Here is a 27,005-nt window from a genome sequence, read left to right on the forward strand (position 1 = left end):
TTGTCTTTTTTTTTTTTTTTGGTTGATAAAAGCTGTCATCTCGATCCTCAGAAATGGCGAAAGTGGGTAGGATCAAGCTCGGGTCACAAGGCTTGGAAGTCTCCGCCCAGGGTCTCGGGTGCATGGGCATGTCCACTTTCTATGGGGCCTCCGAACCCGAACCCGACAAGATCGCTCTCATCCACCATGCCGTCCAAAGCGGTGGTGTCACATTTCTCGACACTTCCGACGTCTACGGCCCACAACACCAACGAAATCCTTCTCGGAAAGGTATGATCGATACGAATTCCCTTTCCTTTTGTTGATTTCTTCATGTTGTTTGCTCTGATTTGTATTGCTAATTTGGTATGAATTGAATTTCTTCGAGATAGGCATTGAAAGGAGGTGTAAGAGAGAAGGTTGAATTGGCCACCAAATTTGGAATCAGCGTTGAGGACGGGAAGAGAGAAGATTCCGTGGGGATCCTGCATATGTGAGAGCGGCTTGTGAGGCGAGCTTGAAGAGACTGGACGTCGATTGTATTGATCTCTACTATCAGCACCGTGTTGATACTCGTGTGCCTATTGAAGTCACGGTTTGTTGGCCTTCTCTCTGCTTTCGGTTTTTCTTCTCTTCTATCATATCGTGATTTACAGTTTACCGTTTTGCGTGTTTCACCTAAAATCAGATTGATCCGTGTGGGTTTAGTAGACTTTCAAAGACGTCTTTTGTCTCAGTGTCTTGCTCTGGGGGAAAAAGGAAAAAAAAAAAAAAAAGTCTTAGTGTCTTGCTAACGGCATTGAAAGCCTTTGAAACTTTTTTAATAGCACAAATAAAATATACTTTTAACAGAAATTATTCATCATTTTAATTTTAATATATTTCCTTTGGTTACGTGTACGTGGTGACTAAATATTGGAAGGGTGTGGAACCAAATATTAGAACCCTTGGGAGACGAACTGATTTTGTTATTTCAAATGTTATGCATATAATATAATTCAATATATTATTCAGAAAAAACATAGGTGTAACAAGCACTGGGCGCATGTAGACGGTTGAGAAACTCTCCTCTTGGGTTCTGCTTTTTCAATAATTCATTATTAATTTTCATTAACAGTACAGGATGTTGGACATTCCAGTAACATGTTATCTTATAATATTTTTGCTTTTGCCGTTTTGAAATGGAATAGTATGGAGCTAATTTTAATCCACTAAGACAATTTTCCCATAAAGGAGAAAAAAAGCTTGATTGGGATTTGGGGACGCTTTTTACTACCTTAATCCGGGTTTCTGATTCTCTTTTTGGATTTTAGATTCCGTTCTTTGGATTATTGACAAAAGATTAAGAAACACTTTTTCCCCTAATGACGTAGGAATTCTTACTGATTCCTTTCTTCTTTCTGTACCTTCTGCGTGTGAGAGTTGATCGATACATATGAGGTCCATGACCTAGGGAGTGAAGAGTTAGGAATAGCCGATAAGGATATGGGAAGCAATAGTGGTTGAACCCCAACGACAATATGCACATGTTAAATTAAAATTAAAAGGTTGGAATTAAAAGAGATGCCACTTACAGACAATTGGCAAGGAACTGACGTGCATCCGTCTAAACATGTACATGATGTTGCTGTTAGAGAAAGGAATTAATGTTCTTTAATTTTTGGATTTGCTATCTTGTTTGAATATCTTTTTATGATTGATAAATGCAAACTTTCTATTTTATTGGTGATAAGGTTGGGGAACTTAAAAAACTTGCTGAGGAAGGAAAAATAAAATACATTGGATTGTCTGAGGCCTCAGCTTCAACAATTAGAAGAGCACATGCTGTTCATCCTGTAACAGCCGTGCAATTGGAGTGGTCCTTATGGTCAAGAGATGTGGAGGAAGAAATTGTTCCCACCTGCAGGTGATATTTAAACTATAGAAAATTTTTTATTTATAATATTTGTTATTTCTCCATGTTGCAGCTCTTGACTAAACTGCGACAAGTGTTTATCTTTATGACTTCTGATTTGGTTTGTTATGTTCCCAGGGAGCTTGGCATTGGAATTGTTCCCTATAGTCCTCTTGGACGAGGATTCTTCGCATCAGGAACAAAGTCAACTGAGAACCTGACACAGGGTGACTTGAAGGTTTGTGTTGATTCATGCTATTCCATAGTTTTTGTGTACCATAATTGCTTCTTGAAATAACTACTTCTTGTTTTACTGTAGCACTCCTGTGTATGAAAACATTAGTCTGATATTTAATTAATCCTAGGTAAGTAGTTGCCAGCTATGCGTTGCAGTAATGCAAAACAATGGTCTTTGACATAAAAATTTTGGTCACTGGCTTTTTGTCATGGGGAACTGGGTTTTGGCTTGACCACAATCTTTGGGGAGAAAAAAATAATATGGCTAGAACCTTTGATCTGTACCATAATTTCTTCTTGATATATTTCTACTTCATTCTTAGGGTAGCACTCCTGTGTTTGAAAACGTGGCTCTTATATTGAATTAATCCTACGTAACATATTCTTGGATTCTGTCTCTGCATACCGACATATTCTTTCATACCATTTTTGTTGGCTAGATTGTTTGAATCGGGTTGGGGGTTTGAAAAGCATAAATGTTATGTTTAGTCGATAAAAGTTCTAATAAAATCAAACTTACCAACTTAAAAAATCAAAATCAAGCTTGCCACTTATAACCTTTTTTTAATACCTCAATTTACAATTGAGAGTTATACGTGAGTTTGACTTGATTATGCATAGCACCTATATACATGAGATCTAAAAGGCTTAAGCATTACTGAAGTACACATTGAAATGTCACTATCAAGGCATTTAAGTGGCTAATCACTAATGTTTGATGTAACCGTACTGAGTCACTTGACTTAATGCTAATGCATCATTAGTGCTCCTGCCTTAAAATTAGAGTTTAGAACTTTGGAGGACAGTCAAGTTAGTATTTTTAGTAATAAACGATTTTGCCGTGAATAACCTTACATTAGTAGAATATCTTTGATTTATTCTCTATTTTATGATGCATGATGATGATATATCTGATTTTGATCAATTAATCGAAGTCTCTTGACTGAAATATTGGTGATGGTGAGGAACTTTTGGTGCCTTTACTGGAGAACACTGATAAGTAGAACCCAAGTTCTTCGTCCTGGACCCTGCAGTATTTTTTATGAGAAACAGTGAAAGGAAATGTAAAATAGGAATAGCATATTGCTTGAAGTATTTGTGTTTTTGTTTCAGTCCACAGGATCAATGTGAGATGTTTGACATATTTTGCAAAAAACACACATTATTTTAATTTAAAATCTTAACGATGAATAAAGTTTATTAGCATATGTTCCACCTATAGACAAGATATGCTTATGAACTGGCTTTAAGTACCTATTTATCAACTTTATATCTAGGTTCATGAACCATTGTGCAACCATTACAACTATTATGAGATTATGGCTACAAAAGATAATTGGAAAATAAGAGTGAAGTAATCTCATAACATGCTATGAGTCATGGGAATAAATAAGAACATGCTATAAGTCTATGACTCTCTTTGCCTTGCTTGGTGCTGCATCAAGATTTATAACATGTGCTACTTGCACTTTTTTTCGATGTAAACGAGAGAAAAAATTATCCACATTTTTAATGTTCATTATTGGTTGTTTGGTATCTAGATATAATCTCATTGATATGTATGTGCATTTCACCTAATTGCAGTATCTGCCTAGATTCCAGCCTGAAAACATGGAGCACAAAAAACTATATTTGAGAAAGTTAATGAAATGGCTGCAAGAAAGGGATGCTCTCCATCCCAGCTAGCATTGGCCTGGGTTCACCATCAGGGAAATGATGTGTGCCCCATACCTGGAACCACCAAAATGGAGAACTTCAATCAAAATATTGGGGCTTTGTCAATCAAGCTGACACCAGAAGAAATGGCACAGCTGGAGTCTTTTGCTGCTGCTGATGCTGTTAAAGGTGACAGATATGGGCCTGGAATAGTTACGTGGCAGATCTCTGAGACTCCCTTACTTTCTTCTTGGAATGCTCCATAAGGAAGTACATATGCTATGCTTAATTAATGCGAACTTGAACAAACTGTTCTGTCCGAGGTGCGCATGCCTTGCCTTGGAAAGGATCTCGTTGTATTGATTCTCTTAGGTTGTATGGTTTTGTGTCGTTTGAAAGCTGTTTGAATGATATGGCAGGTAAATGTGTGTATGCATGTCAAAAAAAGCCAAGTCATCTAGTGATAGACCTAGAAAAATTAGGTAGTGGGGGCAAAAAAATTTCCCAAGGTAAATACTAATTATTTTTTAAAATACTTAAAATTTAAATATTTATTGTTTAAATTATTACCCCCTCCATTAATTTAAGATTATATCATATACATATTTGAGTAAAATAAAATTTTTAATGGGATAACTGAACTCTTTTGTGGGGAAAACTGAATTATTCTCTTTAGGAGGGGGCAATTGAAATTTTGTGAGGGGGGCAATTGAAATATTTAGAGTTATTATATTTAATTTTTTCTAGCCTTGTTGACCCCATAAGGTCTAATCTAAGTACGTCCCTAGAGTCATCAGACATTGTGGAAACAGTCAGTTGACTCTTATTGTAAATGTTGGGAGCATCGTCTTGGCAAATTAGCTTGGTTACGTTTTGCATTGAGTTGCATCAGTTGATCTTTGAGCATTTGTCCAGGTTACTGTTATTTAGTTTAAATGGGAGCTGGGCAGCACCATTGAGTGCATGCTAGGGCACAATAGCTTCTGGGAAATGGATTAATGGCAATTATGACACTGGCTGTTCTTAATAAATTCTCTTCTTGGGTCGAATGGGGACCTGACGATATGTCATGTGAAAGCAAGAGAATGAATTATCAAATTCCATGGGAAGGAAAAAGGGTCTGTATTGTTGGGAAAGCAAAGAGAAAAAAAGGGTGAGGGAGAGAACTAGTTCATGTATGAGAACAAAAGATTCAGTGAAACTTTTTAAGATAGCAGTGGAACAAGAGTGGATATAAAATTCAGCCTTTTGCTTTGTCTAATATCAGTCTCTCTCTTTTATTGACCAGCTAATCCCAGTCTTTCTCTCGTCACTGTGCAGGAGCATGTGTGATATGTAAAACGAAAAATTGAAAATAAAATACATCTTATATTTTTATTTTAAATAATATAAACAAGGAAAAAATTGATATACTTGACAAGATTTGGGTACAGACTTCTATGTATGGAAAGATCTTGAACTCGATAATCTATCTAGTCGAGGGTGAAGCTAGAATTTTTAATTAACGGGGCCGGCAGTACATAGTGTATACAATAATGGAAGGAAATTTTATATATATATATATATATATAATATAAATATTTCAACATAGTTATATTCAGTTTTACAAATATAAAACACCATGAATATGTGTTTTCATTTTTAAAATTGTACTCGTCCATTTTCATGACATAGAACTCATGAATAAATAAAAATTATTTTTTCCAACCTTTACAAAAATTTGACATATAATCAAGTTTTGAAAATTAGGATCTTTGGGCACATCAAACTCATAATGTTATAATGCATATTCCAATCAATTTTTTTTTATTTTTATTGATTAGAAAAATTTGAAGAGTAAATTTTCTTAACAAGATTGCATATGTTCCTAGCATTAAATAATATAAATGAATTATTAAAATTTAAGTTGTGCTTAATTTAAAAAGCACTTGTACTTGCTCATTGAATTTATCATTTAATTCATTCAATTGATAATTTATGATGATAATAAATATATCAACATTGGTAACAATGATCACGTAGAGTAGATCTTACATTTAGTATTTGTTTTTTAGATGAAAAAAAAAATCCTCTTTTCAAATATTATTGTATGTTTAGTAATTAGGTTAAATTTTGTTAATGCCAAATACATTCAAATATATTTTGGGAGGTTGAAAATATGTACTCTCTCTATTAAAAAAATGTAAGACATTTTTAATTGAATCTCACTCTTAATAAAGTAGTTAGTTGTCTTCAAACTAACAGTATCATTCCATGCTTATCTCTATTTTATAGAGTGTTTCATTTTAAAATAAATATAAAGTGATTTATTTATTATGGGTGCTTTTGAAAAGAAATATATTAATTGTAACATCCTAAGTTTCTAATTTGAAAATTATTAGTGTTTCTAAGAATAATTTGGTCAAATTAGATGAATATTGATTAATAATATTTATGGGAAATTAATATAGTTTTTAGGTCTTTGGACAGCCTTAGAAAGAAAGTTAGGTCAAAATTTGAGCTGGCCATGGTATAGAGGAAGGTTTAAATTAATAAGGGATTCTTTGTGCCATGCACCGCAACACACGTGCAAAATATGTACTTATCAGTTTGCAAAAATAGTCCCAAATCAGAAGTGGTATAAACAAATTGCGAGGACACGATGGGAAATGACTGGTGTTTGTTAGGGCACGATCTCTAGACCATTTTAAATGCATTTGGAGCTTGAATTACTATTGGATAAGTTTTACATTCCCTCTTCTCCATCTTTATGCAAAATTTCTGACTTAAGAGGTATTGTGGAGCTTGTTTTCGGTGGTTGTTGTATTTAGATCAAACCCATTGACTTATTTAAGGTCTTAGAGAGTTAAATCAAGCCTCTAACCCTAGGTTTATGAGTTTTATAGTGATTTAGAATTTGTGTTAAGGGTTTGGACGAACCCTGGTCATAATCTAAAGGTTTTGAGATAATGTGAAAAATTGAATGATGAATTTGATATGTTGGTATGTTTAATAGAATGGTTAGAGTATTTTAAAATTATTGATATTGTTAGATAAGGAATTTGCGTGTTATAGATACTTAGAACCCAGTGAATTCAAGGTTTATCCAAAATGATAGTTGACAATTGTCACTTGTCACTTAATTATGTAGACTGAGTATCGCTTGAGCTTTATCGTGCATATAGAATGTGTAGAGTTAACGTTGAGCCACAATAACCCTTTTGTGTGATAAAAGGTTGAGGTAACAAAATAATTTACATTAATTGATTATACTGCTTAACTATTTGTGAGTAGATAAGTATATTTGTTTACATGTGTTTCAAAAGCTTGACATATTGTGAAAGATAATTTTCCTTTTGCATCAAAATTACTTTCAAAATGATAAAGATTTTTGAGTCCTCATGTGAAAAAGATAGTGATTTTTCACAAGTTTGTAAAATGTATGGAAAGTATGAGCATAATCATGTTAAGGGGTGAGAGTTCACCCATAGGAAAGAATAGTGGAAATCCATATGGCATGTATCTCCTTAGTGTCTAGTGAGGCACGGTGTTGGAGATTTTTTTCTTAGTATCCATGCAGGATATGGTGCTGGAGAGTGACATTCCTTAGCATCAATGGTGCGGTGTTAGAGTAACAACACCTCAATTCGTGTGCGATAGGGGGAGACCATAGTTCAGAAGTGGAATAGAACACCTTTGATCGAATGATCCCATCATTGAAGGTGAGCTTGGACCATCATAAATGTGCACTTTGTTCAGGAGCCTATGATTTCAATTGGGGTAATATGGAGGCTTGTATGGTAGAATAATTATGCTAGTAATAAATGACTTGTGTTCATGAAAAATAGTAAGTTGTAAGATGCTAAAAGTATGTTTTGATACTTAATAGCTTTACTCCCTTATGGTTGTGCATATCAATTAATAGTGGTGAATTATTCTATTACTAAAATGTTTATCTCACCCTGTGGTTATATTTTACAAGTGAAGGCTTCGATAGGAACAAGGAGAAGGAAGGGGTAACTGAAGAGTAAAGAGTATTGTTGTATAGCTCTTCCCTTTCCTCTTTTTGGGTTTTATAACGAATATTGCTATTATATAATGCCAACTTAAGAGCATGACATTCTTTTATTATCGCTTATATAAGAATATGTGAAGGGTGTGTATCTTGGCCCAAGAATTGATGTTGTTGTGATTAAATGAGTGTGCTTGGTTAAGATGCAATTACAAGTGATATATTTAAAATGATTTATATATCAAAATGACCAAATTGATATGTATGTTAAGTTTTATCTACCCCTTTGTGTTTTTGTAAGTTGGGAGTTTGATGGTTATTTTGAGTATGAATGTTTATTTGTGTGATATGATTGGCTTATTATGTTGTGTGTGATCCATTCGAGGTGATCAAAGCTATTCTAGAGCTAATGACATTTGGTAATGTGTTTTGAACACCTTTGAAAGTGTTTTGAGGTGAAAATAAACCATTTTGGGTTTGGGTATTCATCTTTTTAAAGGATGATTATTTGAATATGAGACTAGTGCTATTAGCTAAAAAGCTCAAAGAGCTTCGTATGAACACTTGAACAGCTCAAATTGAACGTAGGATGGCAAAACAGCGTGCTCTAGAAGTTCAGAATGCTATCATGATGGTAATTTGTTGTCATGATAGTAGGTGCATGCCATGGCGCAAATACCTTCTAAGGGACTCGTCCCTCTATGTCATTCATCGCGGTGGGTATGGCTTGTGTCGCTGCTGACGGACCAGATTTTTGAAAAATTTCCAAATTGTTTCAGCTTGTTTTAAGTTCTGTATGATTTTCGTGCTTCCATTATTATATTTGATTGATTTTAAATTATGGTTTGAGCTCAAATAATTTTTTTTAAAAGGGTTTTATTGGGGATCCCATGGTTTTAAATTAATTACTTTTAAATCCTTGGGTTGTGGTAAGTTTTACTTGGGATTTTATTTAATCCTTATTATCACAACGGCGTGTAAGTTTATTGTCCTAATAATATCAAAGTGGACATTACATTAATTACATTTTAAAATACTAGAAATATCTTATATTTTTTAACATCCACCCTTCAAAAAAAGCCTTTATTTCACAAAGAAAAAGTTAAAAAGTTAGAAGAGTCATGGCTCCTGCATGTCCCCCTTGTCTCCACGAATGTATCTAATAAATATGGCCAAGATTACAAAGAAGGCCAATGAGATTGCTTATTTCAAAAACACTTCAAAAATTTGAGGGAAAACAATGCAAGAGTGATTCCTATGAAATACTTTTGAAGCACTCTTATAGTAAAAAAAAAAAAAGTGTTCATATAAATCTTGTTTGTAGTAGTGTAGCAGTTCAGATTAGCACATAATTGGATTTGAATTTTTCAATGTTATGTTTGGATGTAGGGATTTATTTTTAGATTTGAATTTGTGTCAAATTCAATATATGAATCCATAAAACTTTATAGATTTGGAATTAATCCAAATCCAGATTTATATTTTGTTGTAATTTCTTTATAATTTTAAATCTCTCATATACCCTAACTACATTCTTTGAAATATCAACCACTCTAGCTTTCTTATTTTCTTACCTTTTCATTTCTCATCTCCCTTTTTCATTGTTTTTGAATTTAATTTTTTTTTCTAGATTTTAAATTTAAGATTCAAATCTACTAATATAAATACTAACTAATGTTATTGCAAAAGCTTACTTGAAAGTGTGAGACTCATTTGAGTAATAAGTTCCATTTGAATATTAGATGGCAGTGCTTACATGTATTCATTTTTCTCTCATAACATTGCACTCCCTCCATTTTTTATTTCAACAAACACTATTATATGATTCATTTTTTATTTATAAGCCAAACTAAAAAATTAAGAAAAAACATGTTATATTTTTTTTTTCAAATTGTGCCTCATAGAATAAAATTTTATTTTCATGAGACAAACTTATTTAATTAATTACAAGGATAATTAAATATAAAATTTTAATTTCAAATATAACTATTATACTTAACCAACTTTCCTCAATGATAGAAGTTGGTTAAAACTAGTTTACATTTAAAATTTGAGTGAATTACGTTACTTGTCATATAAGCTTTTGTCTGAAAAACGCAGTAATGTTATTTATCGTTATGGATTAAATAGAATCAACTATAAGTGAGAAGATTTGTAATGGTTTTGTCAATGCAGGGACTAGTAACTGCAAAAAAAAATAGATATTTTTAATGTGCCTGTACATTCCCATTCATGAAGGATCTGAAGACAATACTTGAATGTAATGACAATTTTGGCCTCGAGAGGATGGCCATATTGAATCATATTAATTATGCCAAACATGGAAATGTATGTTTCCACATAGTGAGCTGTGTGCTAGGAGTTTTGATTGAGCAACATTTTGGCAATGGAATTGTTGATGAGCTTTTTGATCGTTTTGCAAAGAAAATTATGAAATTTCAACAAATAATCATTAACAATCATAAGAGTAAATTGCATGAACTTTTTATTCTTCTTGAGAGATACATGCATGATGAATAAATAAGTCCACAAATTTCATCTTGCATAAGAAAATATTCACGGGCTAAACTCTAGCTCTCTCAATGGGAACAATAAATTTAATAAATTATGAGTCAAGTTGTGATGCTTGCATTCCCTTATTCTAATAAATTTGAAGAAGACTCTAACACTCTATCTGTTATACTCAATTTGGTAAGAATCACTTGTGCTGATAATGTGTCATAAAATTAATAGAAACAAAAACAATTTGATAGGAGGAAGTGAAAGTACTTAGGGTGGAGATCAAATGTGGAAAAATTCTTTATTTCATTAATTTCACTTTGCTTCATTTGTGTGTGTACAAGACTTTGGGATTGACTTTTATTTTTGGCCTCACTACTACAAAAAAAGATTTATATATAGCAATTATTTTTTGTTATATATAGCGGTTTTTAACTTCTATCTATTTTGGCACTATATATTTTCCGACCCAATATATAGCAGTTTTTAACAACTATATAATTGCCAACTATACAACGATTATTTCTAAATAATCACTGTATATATAAGCATTTTTTTTAAAAAAAAAGAGGGTTGCATTTCTAGCAACCCATCCATTATAATTTATTTTTTCTTTTTTCTCTTAAATTCTTGAGCGAAATAGAATGAAAAAAATAGAAAAAATAAAGACTAGAGTAGTAGAAGTAATGTCCAGATCTAAAATTAATAATAATTGATACTAAGGTTTTTCATTTAACAATTTAAATGCAAAATAAAAAATAAAAACTATAAATCTAAAAAATTAAAAAAATCCTCAAGAAAAAGACAAACACAAATTAGTGCCACACAAATATGAAAAATCACATATCTGAAATCAAAACTACAAATTATGGTTGCAAATCTAGAACACTAGCCTTCCATTTAACAATATATAATCAGGGACAACGATGAGATAGAGTTGAGGGAGACTGACACCAACAAAATTGGGTATCACACAAACAAGACTATGGAGCATGGCACTGTATGTGCACATAGACTAGAGCAGAAGGAACATACATCACGTCGAAGATCTTTATTGGAATTGATTGTGTGAGTGTTAAAGATGGAGACTCAAAGTTTAGAGTAAGAGATATGCTTGAATAATAGAAAGGGTTGAGTACAGAGTGGAGGAGTGAGGTTGGGTGAGAGGGAGAGAGAGTTGACTGTCGTGAAGGTAAAGTGTGAGGGATGAATTTGAATTTGGAAAATACAATGAAAGAGAGAAAGAGTATGTGTTAATGTTTTTAGAACTGGGCTAGATATTGAATTGAAAAGTCAATGGTTCATGGTTTGCATGGTTCAACCGGGTTAGACTAATGGTCAAATGGTGACATAATAATTAAATTAAAAAAATCATATATGTATATAATAATTTAAATATAAGAAATACATATGAAATTGCTACTTAACTTAAAAAAAATCAAATATCTTAAGTTTATCATGACTTAAGAAGCCACATGATACAACATAATATCAAATGATTAAAAAAATTAGTCATTTTTTAAAAATTTGATAAGAAATAAAATTTTTTTGAATAGTTCGGTTTTTGAAAACTGGATCTGGTTCTCAATCCGACTGTCGATTCGAAATGACCTAACCCAGGTCAACCCCTAAAATGGTTTTTTCATATGAACCAAACTGAAATCCAAACCGATCAACGGTTGGACTGGTCTGACCATCCAGTCTGGTTCGATTTTAAAAACACTAGTATGTGTGCCACTGGACAAAAAAATCAATGGTTCAGATATAATAACATCATCAATCCATGTGTAATATAAAAGGTGTGTATTTTAAGAAGTTTTTAGAATTGGAAAACTATACAACAGTTCTTTCTAAATAACTGTTGTATAGTCTCGAGACTATACAATGGCTATTTAGAAAGAACCATTAATTGTATAGTCTCTAGGAAAAAGATTCAAAAAGAAGAGAGACTATATAATGGTTCTTTTTAAATAATTGTCGTATGGTCTTAAGATCATAACCACTGTATGGTCAAAATTAAAAAAAGAGAGAGAGACTATATAGCGGTTATTCAAAATAACCACTGTATAGTCTCAAGACTATACAGTGGTTATTTCAAGCAACTGCTATATAATCTTGTTTTCTAAATTCCGCCTCAACTATATAGTGGTTTTTTTTAATAACTATTATATAGAAAGCGCTATATATAGCCTTTTTATAGTGGTGCCTCCAATCATCAAATACTAAAAGAAAAAAGGATAAAAATACTTATAACATTATTTTAGTAAGGGTAAGAGTGAACAAATCATTAACTATCACTAACCTCTGTTAATTTTCAATGTTAAGCCCCTCTCTCCTTGCCAAGTGGAATAAAAATATGATGTTGATTTGAGTGTTCTTGCCATTTATGCATCTTCTGCATCTCCCTCTTCCTCTCACCCTCTACAATTGAAAATGAGAACCTTTTCACATTCTCATCCCATAAATGCTTCAGAATTGAAAGAACAAAAGAACACAAGCAAAAGAAACCCAGAGGCAAGGGAAAGCACTATCATTGTTGAAAGGGAATGCACAGCAAGCCACCACCTTTATCACTATCATTGTTGAAAGAATTAATCAGAAAATAATCAATTGAAAAATCAATGATAATTTCTAAAAAGTAATCAATCAAAACTCAATAACAATCAATCTAGAAAAAAATGTACAAGTCCAAATAAAAAATTATAGACTAGAAATCACAAATCAAAGAATTGAAGCAGATCAAAGTAAAGGAAATCAAAGAAGGGAATTAAAGATAGCGAATTAAAAAACAAGAACACAAGAATCGAACACAAGAACACTTTCAAGGCATTGAGTAGATCTATTGGTTGAAAATACTCCCAAATTTCTTCTCCCATTGACAAGCTTTCATGGGCGAGCTTTATAGTTGCATGTCAACAAGATGATGTCTGCACTCCCAATTGATGGCACCCTCATTACCAGAGTCTGAGGACACTTATCTTGGAGCCTTTAGGCTATGAGTATGTCAAGCTTCAAAATCTCTATAGCTCCAAATCTAGTATCCTTTTTAATATAACATTCTTGTAACATTAGATCTAAACATTCAAACCTCAATCTAAGAGTTGCGACCCTTGTCCCTCTCTAGATTTATTGTCACTTGTCCTCTTCTTGATCTTGCTGACCAGAGTCCATTGTCACTAGTCCCATTGTTGCCCTCACGCTTCGTCTAGTTATTCAAGAGGTACCCAATTCATTGCATGAGTCTGCCACTACTATGACATCATCTCCCTTAGTTCAATGCTTATTAAGGTTGTCATGATAAAGGGAGTTTGAGTCATCAAAGAGCATAAGAAGGTTTATGTGCCGTCTTGATAAAGGAGCACAAGAAGGTCTCATGAGGAAGCCAGAGGAAGTGTTTGAGGGAAAGGAGACTTACACATGGCAATATAGTCAAAATTTCTCCAACATATATGGCATCGCCAGAGTGGTCAATCTTCACACCAGCACACTCAACTTTGACACTTAAAACTAACGGATGTTTAAGGATTTTGATAGATTGATTACTGCTGCACCAATTTAAGTAATAATACGAATATTTTTATCCCTTTTTTTCACTTTAAACTACTGAATGCTCTTGGCTAACTATTTGGTGGGTATTTTTTTCCATTTTCCCAATACTATATGTAAGAATTACACTGTATCTATACTAAAATTAAGATGTACATTCCCCCAAAATTCAAGATTCATTGTATTTGATACACATAAATGTTCCAATACTTAATAATCAGATTCATGAATTGGGGAGGACTTAAAATGGAATGATTCATGAAAGTAATGATTAAGTTTTTTGAATCTTGAGAGATCATGAATAGCCACAAAATAGGATACTATTTAGGGTAAAAATTATAAAGTCAGTCTTATATATTTAATACTCTTTTATCTAATCAAATCAAGATAATTAGATTTTAATATACTTCTTCCTCAAGCTAGTCCTATTTATAAAATAGAGAAATAGGATTTTTTTTGTTATATTTATAAGTCACCTTATTAAATTTGCATCATAAATTTTTTCATTTATCATCCATTAAATGTTAGAAAAAGAAAATATATTATTAAATATATATATATATAAACAGGGACAAAGTTGAGAAAATATTAAAATTTTAGATAGAATTAATGATTTTTAAGCTTTTTCTTAGTTCCAATAAAATATATTAGAAATAATTTATAAATAAGATCAGAGGAATATTGTTAATATTAATAACAAGAGTTTATTATAAAATAAATAATTTATAGAAGATCCACATATTTTGATTTAATTGAAAACAAGTATTTCAAGTATATAAAGCTAAGTATATAGTTTTTTCTCTAATGTTTATAATAGTTAGCAATTGAAATTTGATTGTTTTGCCATAACAACTTAAAATTGACTAGATCATTATGTAATCTTGAAAAATAATTATTACATGAGATGAATAATATTGATATACTCCCTTCATTAAAAAATATTAGATATTTTTTTAAATAAAAAAATATAAGACATTTTTAATCAAATCACCATCTCAATAAATTATTTAATTATTTTTAAATTAATATTTCTTTCAATATTTTCTCTTATTTAATAGGGTAGCTTGATTTATTTATTTATAAAAATATATACTTTTGAAAAAAATCATTAATTACATATTGAAAAAATACCTATTTTCAACATATAACCTTAACAAAATACTTTATATTTCTAACTAATAGAGTAACATTAATTACATAATGCAATAACAGTTAATTAGCTTAAACAAACAAGCATACATGCATGTAGCAAATATGGTATCAATTTGTTTGACCTTGAATATGGTAGTAATTTAAATCATAATCTTTCAAGATTTTCTAATGATTATACACATAACAAGATGGACGTAAATAAATTTTTTAATTTTTATATTATTTTTGGACAACTTCCAATGTGTGTGTATATATATATTACTATTTCCATCCTAAATTATAAGCCAATTTGAAATAATATTATGCATGCTAATAAAACTCAATTATGACACTTTAGAAACTTACTTTTTCCAAGCAAAAATAAACTTCCAAGAATACTGTTAATTTAATATAATTTTAAATTTATAATAATTTCAATTCTTTCTCCAATTGAAAAATCATTATTAATAAAATCTTATTTTTATCAAAATTATTTTATATTTGGAACAACAAAATATCAAATGTTGTCTTATAGTCTTGGACAAAGGGAGAATTGTTTAAGATTATGAACATAAAACATCACAAAGATGGCTTTAATTAACATAATTGTTTGAGACTTTAGAATTTAAATAATAATTGATCATTAATAAAAATATATCATGTCTTATGATTGTAAATATAAATTAATTTCCATTAATTATGATAGAGAGCGAGAGAGAAGATAAGAAATTAAAAAGATAATCTATTTCAAAAATAAAGTCATTAAAAATAATAACATATTAAATTTTATTTGATTAAACTAAGGCATTGGGTCCATGCAAATGAAACATCTCTAAAAGAGGAATAATCATTGATGATATCACCAGTGATGTCAAATTTCTTACTTTATATATGATAGTCTAAAGTTGTTATTCTTATTATTTGATGTGGGAATCGATGCTTGTGTAGAGCCTCCTTATCCCAACTTTGACAGTGGAAGTAGAAGCTCTCCTGTCAATTTTGAGATATGGTCAAGGTTGGTAGAATCAAGCTAGGTTCTCAAGGCTTGGAGGTTTCAGCACAAGGACTTGGGTGCATGAGCATGTCTGGTTTTTATGGAGCCCCAAAACCCGAACCCGACATGATTGCCCTAATCCAACATGCTGTCCAGAGCGGTGTCACATTTCTCGACACTTCCGATGTCTATGGCCCACACACCAATGAAATCCTCCTTGGAAAAGTATGATTGGTGGGAATCCTTGATCTAATCCCCCAGATAGAGCACCATTAGATTTAAGATTTCAATCCATCAAAACTATTATTTTTTTTTTAGAGATAATGTAATTTTTAGTCCTTTAAATTTATCTTAATCATTAGTTTTATTTTTAAATTTAATTTTTTATTAATTTGGTTTTGTAAATTTATTTCAGTTTTCAATTCAGTTCTTCTTGTTTAGAGAGGATGATGTAACATTGTTAAAATTTTTTGTCATATATAACATAATATAAATGGCATCCATGTATATTAATGAAAAGAATTATATTTATTTATGTAGGGAAAGAAAAATTCTGAAATTTAAAAGAAAGAAAGAACAAAACATAATGTAAGAGATTATATAACTAAAAATTAAATTGATTTGAGAGTTAATTTATTATTATTTAACTATATATACTTACTTTGTTATAAGAAAAAAAAAGCTACACACACACCAATTATTAATATACTTTATATATTAAATTATTTTGAGAGTCTTAATTTGTGTTTTAAAATTTAAAAAACTCATTAAAAATTTTGTTATCCTTTTTATTTTTACAACAAGTAAAAGAAATTGTAACTCAATCTTCCTTATCACAATCTATATAATGGTTAGTATCTTTTAATTATTGAAACAGGCTTTGAAGGGAGGCATGAGGGAAAATGTTGAATTGGCCACCAAATTTGGAACCATCCTCGCCGGCGGCGACAAGGTAGAAGTTCGTGGGGATCCAGAATACGTGAGAGCTGCTTGTGAAGAGAGCTTGAAGAGACTGCAAATTCATTGCATTGATCTGTATTATGTTCATCGTATTGACACTCGTCTACCCATTGAACTTACGGTTTGTTTTTCTCTGCTTTTTTCCTTATTTAATTATTATAAGGCCTGTTAAATTGCTAGAAAAAAAGTAAATGAAATGGGTTAAAAAAATAAAGATTAAAATAAATGATTAAAATTTGGATGAGAGACAGGTTAACTATGTTCATAAGGGAAAAAAAGTAATTTAGTTCATGAGATTGAAAATAATGATCAATTGTGGAGGCAAATTCTTGGATTTGGTAGGGAGATTTTTTTTTTAAAAAATAATGTAATCAGTAAAAAATTATATTAACTGGGCGTTGAGTTAAAAAGTTGGAAAAATTTATTAGATATAAGTTTAGAAAAAGATAAAATCAAATAAATTTAATATTCAAAATATTAAACAGAATGGGTGTAAAATATAAAATTCATACCCAATTGTAAGTGGCTCCGCAAACGGTCATGATTCATGATGTTTGTATGATTATCACACTGTGATATATATGTATATATATACATATTTATAATATTAAATTTTGTCATATTTATTATGAGGAAGTGCTTAGTTTATTTTTGTTTTAATTTTTTAATCTATTTCATCATTATTTTTTCTAGCAATCAAACATGTCCACAGTTTATTGTGTATTATTTGATTGTTTATTTATGCAACACGAAATTTTTCACATCAATTAATTTCATACACACTTATGCATCCTAATAAAAGTTATTTTAATTTTAAAATATTATTGTTAGATACCAATATTTTAGCTCAACCATGATGTGATATATACATTTTAGCTCAATATTTTAGCTCAAGCATGAAATTTTTCTAGCATTTGGTCTTGATATATATATATATATATATATATTTACAACTTAAAATGAAATACCAATTTAGTGCATGACCCATATTTATTTTTTGGGTTACAAATGCAAGCCGAAATTTGAAAAAGACAGAGGAGTGCAACTAAAGAGTCACTCATATCAAACAATACTAAGTCTAAACAATCCACAGGACATGTCCAAATTAATTCAGTGTTCGCACCCACTTCATTTGCAGTTCTTGCTATATAATCCAATCTCTGTAAATAAGTTCCTGAGTCATAGTCACTTCATTCTTGAGAACAGAATTACTACGGCAATATTTGAAAATCATGTTAACCGCATCAAAAGAATCTAAGAATAATTTGATCTTTTGAAAATTCTGAAGTTTACAGACTTCTAAACCAGTCTTTAACGCAAGAAGTTCAGCAAAAGTGATTGATACCCTCCCTAGCTCTTGTTTGAATCCCAGAATCCAGTATTCATGTTCATTTCTGATCACTCCCCCACATGTGGCATATCTTGGTTGATTGATGGAAGCACCCACGTCCACTCTGACAAACCTTCAGGAAGTGGATGCCAATTTGCCTCATCACCTGAGAAGCCTTGAAAGATTGCATGTTGAAATCTGTTGTTGCTTGAATCCTCCATAAATAGATATAGACCGTGATGTACCACCTCTTGAGGTGTGAAGATAGTGCCTTAAAAGAGCCTTTTGCATCGAGTTTTCCAATGAAGCCAGAACATATTACAGAAAACCTTGATCCAAAGGCCATCTACGATAGCAAGAATTTAATTTCCTGGTTTACGTGCAAACATTCCACTTTAGCCAACCCAACAAATCAGAAGAAGAGAAAGCAATATAATCATTAAGATTAATAATTCTTTCCCACACACTTTTAGCAATCCCACAATCACAAAGAATATGTATAATGGACTCCTCACTAGAACACTCAAATGAGTGAATTAGTAAGTAATCTCTCATAAGTAACCTACCCGAAGAAGAATTTGATTCTTTCCGAAACAGGCCATCTCCATATCTTTTTCCACAAACGGTTTTGGAGCATCATGACCAGTACTTTGTATGAATTTATTATAATTTAACACTGAAGAGACCATTAGTCTAAATTGGGCCATCTCTTGTCCATTTGGGGGTTTGGTTATTTTGAGCTTCTCAATAACCCATCTCAGTAGAACAAGAACCCAGTTGTTTATATTCCACTGTCCATCAGGTAGAAGGTGACTGACCAATTCTGATTGATTAAATCTGTCGTGTTGCTTGTTAGTGTAGTAAATGAGCAGCTGACCATGACATGACTGTTTCTCCCACCAGAAATAGTTATTTCATCCACTATTGATCTTTTTCCCCACCCCTTTCATGAATTCTTCCCAGATTTGAGTGATTGCCTGCCATATATACCCATACATGTGTATGAGATATGTATATATACATATATATTGGTCCAACTCCAAGAGTACTCTCTCTCTCGTGTATATATTTATGGCTCTAAGAATCCTTAACTATGTAGGGATGGATTTAAGAATGAGAAAGTTTCCTAGCGTTACAAAATTTGTTTTGAAATAGTTTGTTCTTATGTGTTACCTCGGAAGTTATCGTTTCGTATTTGCTACTTAACACACATTCATTTATACATTTATTCTTTTCGTTTTAATTTATAAGATATTTTTTGATAAAATTACATATATTAATAAAATTATTAAATACAATTTTTAATCATAATTTTTCTATGAACTTCCAAATTACCCTTTATTAATAAGAGGGAAAGGAAAAGAAATTTATTTAAGGAGTAAAGTAATGAGAGGTAAATTTAAAATAATATAATCATTATTAATGAAACCTTATTTTTTTAAAAAATATCTTATTTTTATATCACCTCAAAAAATGTCAAATAAATTGAAATGAATGGAGTATATGCATGATTAATGATATCATAGTCAGAGGATTAAATTATAAAGATTTTTTAATTTTTTGGATTTGTTCATATATTATATTTGAAAATCTATACATATGTTTGATAACTGAATACTTATTTCCAAAATTTGTTTTTATTGTAAGATTGGAGAACTTAAGAAACTTGTTGAGGAGGGAAAAATAAAATACATTGGCCTTTCTGAGGCCTCAGCTTCAACAATCAGAAGAGCACATGCTGTTCATCCCATAACAGCAGTCCAAGTTGAGTGGTCCTTATGGTCAAGAGACGTTGAGGAAGAAATAATTCCAACTTGCAGGTCAGATTTCAACTACTGTTAAATGTAAGACACTTGTTGTGATGTTTTGATAATCCAAATATAAGATAAGGACACTTTTTGAGTTATTGCTACATAATACATTAGGGCTAATTTGTAAGAAAAAAGTTATGTATAGTTAACTATATAAATAGGCCTAGATGTGGTGTTTTTTATTTTTCAATGAATTGCCCATTATTAAATAAATCCATTTTGTCCAGAACTATTTTCATAGGAGCATTTAGTATTATAAACTATTTGTCGTAGCAATATCACCTTTAAAATAATTAATTAAATAATAACAATGTTGCCTATGAGGTTAAATGGGTAAATGTTGATCATTAACCTTGCTAACTTAAACTTAACGTCAAGATTACATTGCTACAATTTGATTACTTCAAGGGCTACATTATTATGATTTAATTATTTCAAAAGCAATATCATTACAATTTGACTCAAACTTATTTCTAAGTCAACAAATTAGTTAACCATCAATGATTGCCCATTTAGCATCAAGAGTAATATTGTTACAATTTAATTGTTTCAAGAGTGACTTTGCTATGACAAAAAATATAGGATATTAGGTGCTCTACCTAAAATAGTTTAGGGGAAGAAAATAAACCTTAACCATCAAATAAAGTGTAAGAGATAAATTTAATCTGGGATTCACAAAAATAAATGTCAACTATTAATTAAAGGAAAATCAGTAAAAAAAAAAAAAGTTCCATTGCAAGACTCTTTACCTAAGGGCGTGTTTGGATACCACTTTTGTTACCCAAAGGTTCTTCAGCTGAACTAACTTCCACCAAACCTATGTTTGGGTGTAAAATCTTTTTTTTTTAATCCATATACTAAACCTAAAAGTTAGTTTAGAAAACGTTAATGAGAGTTACTTCAACCATTTTGAAAGTCAGTTTAATTGGTAATTATACTTTTGATGTATATAATCCAAACATACACTATTTTACTGGCTTGTGAGATAGTTATATTAGTCTTATATATTTGAATTAGTTAAACCAAATTTAACATATGTATCTTATAATATATATTGGGGTTTTTGATATTGCTTGATATTCTATCAGGGAATTTGGTATTGGAATTGTTGCATATAGTCCTCTTGGACGAGGATTCTTTTCATCAGGAACCAAGTTAGTTGAAAACTTTACACAACACGATGTTCGTCAGGTTTGTATTAATTAACCATGTTATTACAAATAGGGTTAAATGGCATGTTTACTTCCTAATTAGAGTATATAGTATTCTAAATTTTCATATGATGTGATTTTTCTTTTGAACATTTGAAAATGATACATTGACTATTCTATCATTACCAAAAGTTGATTTTAACTATTAATTTATTTAAAATTTACAAAAAAGAACTTAAAAAATTAGAGAAAATGACTTGTAATATGACATAAAGCACCCTATAAGAAAATTAGCATAAATTAAGTTTCCCACATTACATATAAATAGCAAAACACAGATGTTATTTTATACCCACATAAAAGAACAAAATACAATTTTGACAAACCATTAATTTACAGACTTAATCAATATTAGTTTTCTTATAGGGTGTTTATGTGCAATTTTATGGGTCTTTTTTTGCAATTTTTTTGATCAACCATCAAAATTAACTTTTTTTAATAGTATGGTGCCTAATGCACTATTTTTAAATAATGAAGGGAACAATTATGTCACATGTAAATTTAGAATGCCAAACATTCCTAAGTGAATTGTAAAGAGACAAAAAATCCCTTTAAACCTTACAAACATAAATTATGAACCATATATACATATATTTGCATTTTGATCATAACGGTAAATTATTTCATGACCCTTGTTCAATATCTATATATATATATATAATCTTATCAGTACATGTATTCTACATTATTGCAGCATTTTCCTAGATTCCAACCAGAAAACCTGGAACACAACAAGACTATATTTGAGAGGGTTAATGAAATGGCTACAAGAAAAGGATGTACTCCATCCCAGCTAGCATTGGCATGGGTTCACCACCAGGGAAAAAATGTGTGCCCCATACCCGGAACCACGAAAATCGAGAACTTCAATCAGAACATCGGAGCATTGTCGGTGAAGCTAACGCCGGAAGAATTGGCCGAGCTGGAGTCTTTTGTGACCGGCGACGCCGTCAAGGGTGATAGGTCATATGGGATTGGAGTAACAACTTGGAAGGAATCTGATACTCCTTCACTTTCTTCTTGGAAAACTGCATGATCAAGCACATATTATCTCCAAGCCTATTTATAAGAAGCAGTGAAACTTTAACTATCATTCATTTCTTATAATTAAATAGGTCCAGATATAATACTATGCATGTTATTGCAAACTTGAGCAAACTGATCAGAACAAAAGGCATGTATTGCCTTAGAAAGGATTTCTCTCTATTATTGTACCAAACCTAATGGGTTTTATGTTTATGTATTTGGCACTTTTTTTTAATTTTATTGCATGTGGTTCTCTATGTGTAAGCATTGAGTTGCATGATTTGAGTCATGTTTAAGGTCATTCATATATATGGTCCCAAATTATGAGAGGACAAGACAACTTTTAGAAAAAGATTGAATAGATAGACTAATAGAGAGATAAATACTTAGTGAGATAGAGGGGCAAAAGGAGATAGAAATAATTTATTATATTATTTTTGTTACAATTATCCCCCACTAGAAATATCACATTCAGTGAGAAAAGAATTCCCCATTAAATACCTTTTATCTTTTGCCAATTGCATTTGAGTAAGGAATTATATCCCTCACTAAATTTACAACAAAAACAACAGTTCAATAAATTTAGTAAGAGACTAGTATTACCTCACTATTTAGCGAAAACTATATTACCTTGCTGATTTTGGCAAGGGAGATCTCTCGTGAATCTCTTGCTAGAAAAGATAGATTGTAGCAAGGGATGCGCATGTGCATTTGCTTATAATCATATATTTGCATCCATATTTGGCCAGGTGAGTCAAATATGAACAGCATTGGCCTATATGCATCCGTGCTTCCCAATGATTGTACAAGGAAAATAAGAAATAAGTAAACAAGAGACTTTTAATTAAGCCTTACTAGATCAGAGCCTTCAAATTAAAAGCAAAAAGAGACAATAATAATTATATGGTTTTGCAAGGTTTTAATAATGCATAACCCAAACCTCAAGATAACAAGAAAAAAAAAAGAAGGGAAAAAAATCAGATGTCTCTATTTTTAGGATAAAAAAGTCCATCCCAGGAAGGGCCTAATTAGTTTCTGATTTTTTTTAATAGAACTGGATACATTATTAGTTTATGTTTTTAAGAACAAAAAGCAATTTTTTTATTTTTAAAAACAAAAAAAATTAAAAACTTGTTTAGATAAGTGTTATGAATCTAATTGTTTCTAAAACTGTTGTCAATTTTTGTTTTTAGAAACAAAAATTAAAAACATCTTAAACTATTTTTGTTTTATATTTCTTGTTTTCAAAGTATATTATATTTGATTATTGAAAACCACAACTACATTGATGAATAATTATCATAAGATATCACCATTAACTACCAGTAATCATTTGTTATCAGCCAATTTTTTAAATTTGGAAACTCTTTTCAAATTAATTTAACCAAATAGATTTTTTTTGTTCTCTTTTGAACAACAATTTAAAAAACTATATTATAAAATAGTTTTTAAAAACAAAAAAATGAAAATAGAAACTGAGCAGGTTAAGTCCCCTAATATTGTTCCCCCATCCTTTAATTGTGGGTTAATGACAAAGTTGTTCCAAGCTTAGGTTTTGGGAATCTTGGTAATGAAATTTAATCAAATTGAAACGACTAGCTAGGAGATTTTCTACTGAATTCTGTGAAGTTTATAGATTATTTAAGTTAATAAAAGTTAAATTAAGACTCTAAACTCAAATAGTTCATTAGAGTCTTAAGTTAGTGAAAATTTGTGTTAATGAAAGCTTTTTTTTTGTAAGGAAAGGAAAATTTGAATTAGAAATAAAGGGGATTTATTTATTTTTTTAAATGAAAGGCCATAGAAAAATCGTGTAAAAAAATAATTAGCTTATATCATAGCAAATGATGCTTTTGCATCTTTAAGGTGGATCAACAAAATAGAAGTATATAAATTGTCATTAGGTGCGTGACAAGTAAGTTAATTAGCGTACCAATTTGCTTTTCTAAAGCATACTCAAAAATTGCAGTCCAATCTTTCATAACTAAATCTTTGATCCTATTAATAGTATTAGAGAGAGGATGATTTTGAGTGTAATAGTGTTGAATGAGTGTGAAAACTTCAATTAAATCAGAGTAGACATTGACTTTAGTGAAATTTCTATTTCAACAAAAGCTAAGTTTTTTCAAGATATTTAAAGTTCAATTATAATGTTAGGATAATAATCAAGATATCTAGAAAAACCTTTGATTAAATTTCCTTGATCATTGTGAATGAGTCCTCTATAAGTGGCAGAGCTATTGGTGTCTACCTAGCCATAAATATCTAGTCTAGTCCAAATTAGATGTTGGATTTTGAATAAGAATGAGGTCATGGATAACATCGTGTGTACATGAGAAGGTGATGTCTCTATAATAAAGAGGGTCACCTTTAGAGTTGATAAATTTGGGGATAGAAGAGTTTCACTTTATAGGTTAACCTTAAGGTTCTAGTGTAATATTAGAATAGCATTTGAGTAACCTATGAGACTCTAAAATAACCTTTGAATCTTCGTATTAACGCTGATGTATATGCATATGATTCTTGTGACTTGTAGACTATCGCTGAGAATTGTTGTGCTTGGAAATCTCTCTCTAAATTGTGTCACCGATGGGTAACTAGTAACTCTGCACGTTCCTTCATACCATGTGTTCTATGTTGTGCTGGCTTAATTCCTAAACCAAATCATGTAAGTTGGAATTATGTGTATGGAACTGTTGTGTATATATGTATATATATATATATATATATATATTTGACTTGAAACTGCATACATTAAGGCTCCTTTATTTAAGATTAAAAAAAGTAATTTTTAAATAATTTAAAATTTTCATTAAAAAATTATTTTATAGAAATTTTATAAAAAATATTATTTTATGTTCAATATAATAATAAAAAATAATTATTAATTAGTTATTATTTTTAAATTTTATAATATTTTCATATATTCATGTTTTTAAAACATTTTCTCTCATTTATCATTAATCAAATATTTACTTTTCTATATTTAAATTATTTTTAAAAATTTAAACAACCATAACAAAAACTTATCAAATAATTTAAAAAAAAAAGGTCACAATATCCTAATATTCATAATGCTCCTCCTTGGATGTCTAGATATTGTGCCTCATTAAACCTTACGAAGAAAAATCCCATGGGACAAAAACTTAGTCAACGAAAAAAGAGTGCAACATAACTTTTACTCTCCTTGATGACAATATCACTTAATATTTCTTAACTTGCAAACCCCAATATTGTATATAAGCTTCTCAAAAGTTGAAGTAGGAAGTACTTTGGTTAATATGTAATGTCCGCTTTGACATTACCAAGACAACACTTACACGTCATTATGATAACTAGGATAAATATAATCCCAAGAAAAAGTTATTACAACTCAATGGTTTTAAAAGATAATAAGTTTAAAATAATGGATTCCAAGAAAACCCTTTTTAACATTTTGTTTGAACTCAAACCATAGTTTAAAATCAATTAAAGGTGGTAATAGAAGCATGAAAATTAAAACAGCAATTGAAGCAAGCAAAAACAAATTTGAAAATTTTTCAGATTCTAGCCCATCCACCGCGGCACAAGCCATATCCGCCGTAATGGATGGCATAGAGGGAAGAGTCCCTTGAAAGGTACTTGCGTGTACACACTTACTATCATGACAACACACTTTAAACTTACGGAGCACGTTGTTTCGCCATCTGACATCCGATTTGAGTAGTTCAAGTATCTACACAAAGCTCTTCAAGCCCTCTAGCTAATGGCACTAGTCTCATACTAAAACAATCATCCATTTAAAAGATAGACACCTGAACTCAAAATTATTCGTTTTCACCTCAAAACACACATAAAGGTGTCCAACTCACAATATCAAATGCCATTAGCCCCAAAGATACTTTGACCACCTCAAATGGACCACCCACAACATGATAAATCATTCATATCACACAAATAAGCAATCTTACTCAAAATGACCACCAAAACCCCATTTGATAATAACACAAAGGGGTAGATGAAATTTAGCACACACATCAATTTGGTCATTTTGGCACATAAATCACTTCAAATATATCTCTTGTAAGTGTAACTTGGCCAAGCACACATACTTAATCCACAACATCAATCTTGAACTAAGATACGCACACTTATCACAAATTCATATATGTGATAACAAAATAATGTCAAGTCCCTAAGTTGACATTATATAATAGTAATATTCATTACAATACCCAAAAAGAAGAAAAGAGAAGAGCTATACAACTACACTCTTCACTCTTCAGACGCCGCTTCCCTCCTCTTACTTCTACTAGAGCCCTTACTTATAAAATATAGCCACAGGGTGAGATAAACATCTTAATAACAAGATAATTCATTACTATTAATTAACATGCACAATCATAAGGAAGTAAAGCTATTAAGCACCAAAAATATACTTTTAGCATTTTACAATATACTTTTTTTCATAAACACAAATCATTTACCACTAACATGATCATTCTATCTTTCAAACTTTCATATCACCCCGACTAAAACTATAGGCTCTTGGATCAAGTGCACATTCACAATGGTCTGAGCTCACCTTCAGTAGTAGGATCACCTAACCAAAGATGTCCTATCCCACTTTCAAACCATGGTCTCCCCCTATTGCACATAAATCAGAGTGTCGTTACTCCAATACTGCATCACTGATGCTAAAGAGCGTCACTCTTTAATGCCATATCCCGTATGGATACTAAGGAGAAAATCTCCAACTCC

At 30.9% G+C, this 27,005-nt stretch overlaps 1 protein-coding gene and 1 pseudogene across 5 annotated transcripts; both read left to right on the forward strand.

The window, feature by feature from the left end:
• The first annotated feature begins 6 nt into the window (after positions 1 to 6).
• Positions 7 to 4,164, forward strand: LOC129319823 (probable aldo-keto reductase 2; annotated as a pseudogene).
• Positions 4,165 to 15,939: 11,775 nt separating this feature from the next.
• LOC129320952 (probable aldo-keto reductase 2) lies at positions 15,940 to 22,275 on the forward strand. 5 transcript variants are annotated; one of them, XM_054966645.1, is made up of 5 exons: positions 15,940 to 16,152; positions 16,805 to 17,008; positions 19,865 to 20,037; positions 21,117 to 21,223; positions 21,935 to 22,275. In XM_054966645.1, exons 1-5 carry the CDS (start codon positions 15,940 to 15,942, stop codon positions 22,273 to 22,275), a joined length of 1,038 nt encoding a protein of 345 aa, XP_054822620.1. The 5 variants fall into 5 exon arrangements, with proteins under 5 accessions (XP_054822620.1, XP_054822617.1, XP_054822621.1 ...); XM_054966642.1 differs by having other exon boundaries at positions 21,117 to 21,219; positions 21,910 to 22,275; XM_054966646.1 differs by having other exon boundaries at positions 21,117 to 21,219; positions 21,934 to 22,275.
• The last annotated feature ends 4,730 nt before the right edge of the window (positions 22,276 to 27,005 follow it).

This window comes from Prosopis cineraria, unplaced genomic scaffold, assembly GCF_029017545.1.
Source record: "Prosopis cineraria cultivar Desert tree isolate PC_DT_omini unplaced genomic scaffold, ASM2901754v1 PC9, whole genome shotgun sequence".
Lineage (NCBI taxonomy): Eukaryota > Viridiplantae > Streptophyta > Magnoliopsida > Fabales > Fabaceae > Prosopis > Prosopis cineraria.

Bases quoted from the DNA above. Each gene is read 5' to 3' on its own strand.
- LOC129320952 (XM_054966642.1), top strand. From the start codon at position 15,940: ATGGTCAAGGTTGGTAGAATCAAGCTAGGTTCTCAAGGCTTGGAGGTT. The intron at 16,153-16,804 runs GTATGATTGGTG...TTATTGAAACAG, and splicing joins ATGAAATCCTCCTTGGAAAA to GCTTTGAAGGGAGGCATGAG. The intron at 17,009-19,864 runs GTTTGTTTTTCT...TTTTATTGTAAG, and splicing joins GTCTACCCATTGAACTTACG to ATTGGAGAACTTAAGAAACT.